At 40.7% G+C, this 8,219-nt stretch overlaps 1 protein-coding gene across 1 annotated transcript; it reads left to right on the top strand.

The window, feature by feature from the left end:
* Window positions 1–2,767: 2,767 nt before the first annotated feature.
* On the top strand, window positions 2,768–3,525 carry LOC106102061 (general odorant-binding protein 2-like). Its single transcript, XM_013281468.1, has 3 exons — window positions 2,768–2,869; window positions 3,001–3,187; window positions 3,344–3,525. Exons 1-3 carry the CDS (start codon window positions 2,816–2,818, stop codon window positions 3,523–3,525), a joined length of 423 nt encoding a protein of 140 aa, XP_013136922.1. The 5' UTR covers window positions 2,768–2,815.
* Window positions 3,526–8,219: the final 4,694 nt, after the last annotated feature.

Raw genomic sequence — 8,219 nt, 5'->3', positions numbered from 1 at the left:
AAAAAAAAAAAAAATAAATAAATATACCGACGAATTGAATACCTCCTTCTTTTGGGAAGTCGGTCAAAAAGAAAGATCCATGTACATGTAATTATATAACTCATTTTGTCTTCATGTTCAAGTGATAAACATGGGACACGTCGTCGTCCCCTCGGTATTTTAAATTGTTGTATATACAGAAGACATCGTAAAATCTCAATAATAACATAAAGTAAATCAAAGACATGGCATTTGCTATAGAGAAAGGTAGGGGCGGCGGACAATGAGCGATCACGCCTCGTGCGGCGCCTGGCTGAGATTCCATACACGTAGCGCGGGGCGCCAGGAGCCGGCGGGCGTCGGGGGACACATAAATATTACCAAAGAAATCGCGACCTCTTTTATATGGAAATTTTTATATTTTCCACCAAACAAAGTCGCGGTCGGCATGTCTGCCGCCTTCGGTTTTATTGTTTAGAGATAATAGGGTGTACAGGTGCGCGCCGCCCGCGCCGCCCGCGCCCCTGCACATATCAACGATATCGAACACTTACTTTGAACGACGTAGATGCAACTGAATTATAATTTTACGCATTGTTTACTTTCCCCTCAAACAATATTTTGTGTACCAATCATACAAATTGAGAACGAAGAAACTGAATCGGATTTAATAGAACAAATTAATGTTCTCTGGATCACTAGATAAATAAAATATTCGGGAATTATTAAAAGAAATTTTACTTCAATAATTTTTAATATCTGATATCTATATTTTAAATCACGTTATATCCCGTTCTATCTTACTTCTTACTAATATAACAAATGGATGTTTGTTAGAGTATGTAGCTTAAACGGCTGAACGGATCTCGATGCTTTACAGAGATGTAGAGTTTGGTCTGGAAGAACACGCGAACAGAGTCGCCGGCGAATACTAGTTATTTAATAAATTGTCATAAACATGAGGCGGCATCAATCGATGCTCGGTGTGTGAGGGATTGCTCGCTGTAGTGATAGATGACGGTCTGTCTGCTCGCGAAAGGAACTAATGGCCAGTACACCTGCTGGGGACTGGGGACTGGGGACTGGGGCCGAGTTCAACAATCATTCATATCACGTAATAGGAAAAATCCAAACTTTATCCCAAATCATCCCTCTTCGAAACAGTTTTTAGATAAAGTACCAGTTATTGGCGTATCAAATGTTATGTAGGCCTAATTTGATACGATAATTGTATTCAATTAAGGGAGACTGGCTTTCGCACGGGACTCCGTCCGTGTAAAAAAAAAATAGGTTAGCCGGTGTGTACTTCATTTCTACAAACTCTAACATCCATCCATCCTTATAAACTCTCGCATTTATAATATTAGTAAGAAGTAAGATATGCAATGCGATTATTAAGCAAAACAAGTTGAGTCAGTAGCACCAATAATAAAACCTATATCAAGGTGACACGGTCTAGAATAGTTTAGCAAATATCTTATCCTTTGACGGGACATGTTGTTAGTTAAACTTTTTTAAATGAGTAAAACTCTTTGAATCAAGACTACATGAGAATAATTGAGAGTTGAGTCCCGGCTTCAGTAAAAAGTAATCATCGTGTGTTCGCGGCGGCGGACCTCACGTGCCTGCAATCCGTCACTACGAGGCTACCGGTTAGGCTAGGGCTATGGGAAAGTGATTCCACACTCCGCAGCCAATGAGCCGCGGAATGGGAATCGTGACGTGAATCGCTACACACAAAACACGACACTGTTATTAACTTTATAACAATAACAGCTAGTAATACATAAATGTCTTACACAAAATCTTAAAATTAGAGGATTGTTGACGAATTTCAGCGTTATAAAATTGTATTTATGAACCACTAGTATTCTCATAATTAATCCCTCTAATGTGATGTTAGTTTATGAGATAAATCAACGATTTATAATACAAGCAAAGGTATATCTTCAATGTAAATGGAATAACGTTAACGTGAGTTAATGCAGTGATAGCATCGCAGACGTGTACATAAAAGTTTACAACGTGAAAACACTTTATATAGTTTTTTCCGCACGGGACATTTGTCGCGGGTGGTCAAACACCAGTCGAGCAGGTGCCTCGCATTCCTCGCTAGTCTCGTGTCAGTGCACACTACGTCACAGTCTACGCAAATGGAATTCTAGATGTAGGCTCAGTATTCATAAATCATAGGTATCTAATTTACTCCGTTAGCATTCAATATGAGAGGACCTATTCTTAGTTTGTCAGTGTTACATGTCGACAAATATTGTGATAACAGATAGACGCATGTTTTTAATAAGATTTCGATTACACCAATTTCTAAATATCATACTCGTATTATTGTTACGTTGTGTCGTCTGTAATCAAGTCATTTATTTACCAGGAATGCACGCGGACTTCGCCAGTGACATGCAGATATTTTATTGGACGCACAAACAGATAATTGCCTTAATATATATTTTGCAGCGACGACGCTGTGCTTTGTAAACTATTCTAATAGTAGCCTTTGAAGAAATAAATACAGCGTGAGTTGACTTTTCTGACCATTTAATACGCCAATGGATCCATCGAGAAAAAGGTGATTGTTGGACTTTATGGCTCAAGATATTAGGTGTATAATAAATTGTTACAACTTTATGCATCTGATGACAAGAGATAATCAATTTATAAAAATGGTTAATGAGGCAATAATGAAGCGGTCTGCTTGCGTATATATGAGTGCGAGGCGGCGGATGGCAGTGACACAGTTGGTATGGGTTTACTACACTGGCTGAGCTGCGTGCTGGTGGTGCTGGCGCTGGGCGCCTCGCCCGCCGCCGCTACGGCTGAGGCCATGAGCCATGTCACCGCGCATTTCGGACAGATGTTAGAGGATTGTCGGGAGGAGGTAAGATTTAATAAGAAAACTTCCGATTACAAGCAAGATTGCTCATTTACTTCCTAGTTTAACTAAGATCTGTATGATTGCTTTTAAAAATCTCTGACAATCTGACGTGGCTTGTTGTGTGCCGTGTGCAGTCCGGGCTGACGGTGGACATGATGGCGGCGTTCGCGCACTACTGGAGCGACGAGTTCCCGACGTCGTCGGTGCAGCGAGAGTTCGGATGTGCCCTCATCTGCATGGCGCACAAGTTCTCGTTGCTAAAAGACGACGTGCGCATGCACAGAGTCAACATGGACGACTACATACGCAGCTTCCCAGACGGTCAGATATCAATAATTATATAATCTCCTCTTAACATAATAAACATAACGACCTAGATCTGTCTAGCGTTAGATCCTCAATCAACCTTCAGTTTGAGGCACGCGACTGAACGCAGATTACTACAAATGCCACAAATGTAATTAATGTTATTTGCAGGTGAGTTACTGTCAGATAAGATGATCGATATGATCCACGAGTGCGAGCGGCAGCACGACGCCATGGAGGACGACTGCGACCGCATCATGAACATCTCCCTGTGCTTCAGGAGGGCCGCCCTACGAGATGGCATCGCGCCCAGCCTCGCCATGGTGGAGGCTGTGCTCGACCAGTATACGTAGAGCACACAGACATGCAGAGCTACATTTGTGTTGTTTAATTTATTCTATCACAAATAAATCGCTTATGGATTACTTGAACCGATTTTAATCATCACCCACGGTATGTGTGAATCAAATATGAACAGCTTCCTCGTCATACCTGGCGATGGTGTGCAGATGCGCGCTGGTGGCCAGCTTGACGAGCGGGCGGTGCGGCGGGCGGCCGGGGCGCGTGGGCGGACTGTACGTGTACTCCGCCGCCTCCCCGCCGACCCCGCCCCCGCCCGCGCCCGTCAGCCACGACCAGTGCTCCGCCATGCTCACCTACACTCCACAATGTCTACAAGTAGTGTCCTTTGCCACGTACCCTTCACTTGATACACAAATTTTTTTCACTTTTATGTCCACATTCTTTTAGTCCATACATTATAAAGCCGTTGACGTTTATCGTAATTTTGTAAATCATTCAAGAGAATTTAGCCTAAAGAATAGAAAGGTTTAAGGCTCGGGTACATCCCCTTTTCCCAATTAAATAGTTCATTTGGCAACAATAAATCAAATTTCTCGTCCACTCAGCGATCTCATCCTTCAAGTTTCCATCTAACAAGTCTTATTAAATTTACGAACAATGATTGATAACATCTGAGCGGCGGGTGGCGGCGGGCGGCAGCGGGGGGCGGGCGGCGCGCTACGTAGTGAGCAGCTGACGCTTTACAAACTTATTTTGCACTGTATTGCATTTATTATAAACTTTATAACAAACTGATAGAGTTTGTAGCGAACGTTATAAATGCAGTTTTGTAAGAGACTCTCTATTTCCAAGACTCAAAGCTTGTTTTGACTGCAAATATAAAATTGTAAACTAACAATACTGAGAAATGCAACAAACGCCCTCCTCAAAATAGCGTTATTAACACTCAAACGCACCCTCTAGGTGCGAGTACGTATAAGAGGTACGCAGACGGGATTCTAAGGTTTATTCACATTCCGTGCTGCTTTATAGTTTGATAAGCGAGCGAGATAAATGTATAGTTTATTGTGAGGACGTCGACAATGGCGGCGGGCGCAGGTTGAGTCGGCGACGGCAATAAATCTGCGGCCCTTGCGATTCACGCAAGATATACTGCAGAGTAACTGCGCCGCGGCCGGCTCGCTCACCACACGCCGCTCCCGCGCCATCCCGCTACACGACAATACGCGTAATGGTCCATTACGCGCTGGAGCCAACAGCGTTTATTAATTAAACATATTCGATTGGATTTTATCGTAAATAAACCTTACAAAAGTCACGTAACAAATATAGACTAAGAATTCAATTAATCTCTAGTTCATTTAGGTAATTCGATTCGATAGCTCACCGCAGTTATCAATACTAAAAGCGCTGTGTGAGAAAAGTTGTCAGGAGCATTATGGAGCAGTAAAAGATATTTATTCTGTCCGGATGCGTCGGCGCTCGTTCACTTCCAGACATCTTTAATATTAATTGCGGATGAATGTGCAAACACTTGAGCCACCTCGCGTTAGCATAAACCTGGTATTCCAAGTCAGTCAATATGAATTAGCAATACCTACTTATAAAACCTATGTGTTAATCAACTGGAAGAAAGCAAAGCGAAAATTTTCTCATTATTAGTTATTATTGTATGGAGTTCGATTTAAGAGAGCTCCTAGCACTTATCGAAATGGATCGCATTTAAGGGCGCGGGCTGGTGGTGTAATCACCGCAGGGCGGGGCGGGGCGGGGCGGCCGCTGATTTATCGCCACTACACTATATTGTTACAGATTATCATCACGAACATTACCTGACAACGCTACAAGCTTACGTACAACATTTGCATTTACATTTTTAATTATAATGTCATGAGATTGCGCCGACACTACGGGAGTAGGAGAACGAGTAAGATGAAGGAGATGAGATCGCATGTGTGTTATGTCTTATTGTATTGAAGTAATCGTGATATTCAAGACTAAATCATACACATCACAGTTCCTTAGAAAATTGCTATGTTTTTCTCTTGGATCACACCACTTCTCTATAGACTTTAGGTATGTGAACTGAAGAATGCAACGCTAACAATAGTGTAAGCCTTTTAACATTTTTGGAAACATTTTGAACTTAGAATTTTAGCGATAATGGGTTTTAAGTGCAATATACAATCAGAGGAAACAGCTTAGTTGAGTGTCGCCCAAAATCTGGGCTTTTAGTGTATGTAGACTCTCGAATATTTCACAGGTAGCAATTGCCGAAGTTTCGCGTGAGTAATGTACATTTAGATTGAATTGCGGTTGTATTTCGATTGAATTTTCTACAAATACCTGAATTGGTATCACATGCGTTGCAAATCGTAATTAATTCCCTGAACGCAAATTAATTGCCCGCCGCGAGGAGACTGTGAAAAGGCAGAATAAAAAACAACAACGGTTTTAATTCAGTTGGACTGGAGGCCGCGGAGAGGACGTTCGCGCTCTTCATTAGCGCGCCTACGATCTAAATCCAGCTCAGACACTGAAAAATACAAAACTAAACCCTGCCATCGATAAATTAGGATTTAATTCACATTGCGACAGATAGGAGGGGCGCGGACCCCAACGGATCGGGGGACGTTTCCTACTGATCAAATTAAAAATAAGAGCATTTGCATTTTCTCGACCGTTTAGTTTGTTACTACGTATAAAGATATGTACTCGTATGCAACAATAGGTTCAAAATAACTCGAGATCAAAATAGCAACCGCAAACCGAAGAATTCATTAATTCGCAGTAGTAAACTATTCTGCAGTTAGATTGTAATGTGTTTTAAAACTGAATACATAACTCTTTATCTTTATTTTGATTCATTGCATTTTTTTTCCAACGTACAGTAGACATCAACGAGTCATCAGTGCGCAAGCGCATAGATTAGTCAGTCTAATTGGTGTCAATGTTCATAGCTAAATGTCGCGTCCAGCCTGGCCACTTGCGATATTAATTAAACCATCAACTCGTCTGTCTGTGTCACTCATACATTTAGGACATCGTGCTAAATTAAATTAGAAAATGTAAGATAAGAATAACTTCATAGTTCCACACTTTGAATTAAAAATAAAACTTAAAAAAAGACAAAAATGGTTTTTGTAAAAATAATATGGCTAAAAACAAGACGTTCGTGCAATAAATTCAATTATTTCGCGATGTATGTTGTCTAATCATGCAATCCATTGATCGCGCCGTTACAAGCTCTACAGGATGTTGCATTAACCCATCACACAACGCTATTTTTTCGGATTTCTAGTAACAATTTGTAAACGAAATCTGTCGAATTTCAATTAATATTATTGAGACTGAACTAAGCTTAATTAATAAAAAAACATTACATGGATCAAAATTATCAAACATTATTGTATTATATTAGGTTATATTAATAAATAGATCAAGTATTGAAGAAATCAAAAAGAATATTTAATTTATTTTTAATTACGAAGATTTGAGACAAACGCATCAGGCTGTACATGTAGTGTCCCGCGCTTTGCCGCGTGACTCACCGTAAAGCCCGACACACACACGCGCGCACGCCCTGTACGTATTACACGCCGCTATGTTTATGTGCGTCTAAGGGAGGGAAGGTTGCGATCACAATGATGAGCTGATAAGTTGCTGAAGTGGGGAACAGCATCTTTGTTGGATAAATATTACGATAACCGTTTTTTTTATGATAAGAAATTATATTAAAAATATTTTTGACGGACGTTTAAATGTAACTATTAAATGGTTTGAGGAACGATTCCCGCTGCCGCTGCCACTCCCGCTCCCGCCAGCAGTGTGCGATGGGGCGGCGGCCGGCGCGGCGGCTGGCGGTTTATGTGAAATCGATGCATGCCTGTTTGTAAACACTAACTTTGTGCATCTACAGCAACACTTCTTTATCTCACATATTTGATTCTAGTTTAACTATTCAAAATATCTTTATTTACTTGCATCTATTTTATTCAGCTAGTTTATTTCAATTGACATCTTTGGCGGTTCTTAAAATATAATAAAAGCTCGTCGAATATTAACGTAATTCATGCCAAAAGATATTTAATTATCATTTACTTTAACTATAAAATATGCGCTTATTAAATAGAACATCTAATATTACATTCATTGATAGAAAAAATTAAATAATCATTATTTATTGACACCCCTAACATCAAGTGTCAATATTGACATACGATACGTCACAACTGTCACTTGCATCACTGACAAGGAGGAGAGCACACGCGAGTCACAAGGTAGAGTTCACGTAAATCACGAAATAACTTTATTTTTAAGTAAAGTTTATAATTTAGTAAGCGCCGGGCGCGAGGCGGCGCGGCGGCGGCGGCGGGGCGGGCGCGTTGCGAACTAACCTTGCCGCGCGGCCGGCCCGCGTGCACTCGCGCACCAGTACTGCTCGTAAAGTGGACTAATTGTCTTGATACTCGCCTGTCGCCCCTCGCTAACATACAAACTTGTTTCTGCATTTGCGAATCTATTGACATTTAAATTCGAATAATTTTAATAATACTCGTGTATACTAGAAAAGTTGAATGCTAACTTGCAAAGAAGTTCGAGAAATATTTGTTTCTACTAACGACTCTAGTAAGTAATTCAACTTTTAAACAAGGATCACTTGGTATTTTTGTTTTTGAAAAGCTCCGTATTAACGTTTAATAATTCCTTTGCATAACATCTATAGAAATGCCGATATTATTTG

This window comes from Papilio polytes, unplaced genomic scaffold (assembly GCF_000836215.1).
Source record: "Papilio polytes unplaced genomic scaffold, Ppol_1.0 DF823923.1, whole genome shotgun sequence".
Taxonomy (NCBI): Eukaryota; Metazoa; Arthropoda; class Insecta; order Lepidoptera; family Papilionidae; genus Papilio; species Papilio polytes.
Note: the sequence above shows the minus strand (reverse complement) of the source record. Positions and strands in the feature narration are given on the sequence as shown.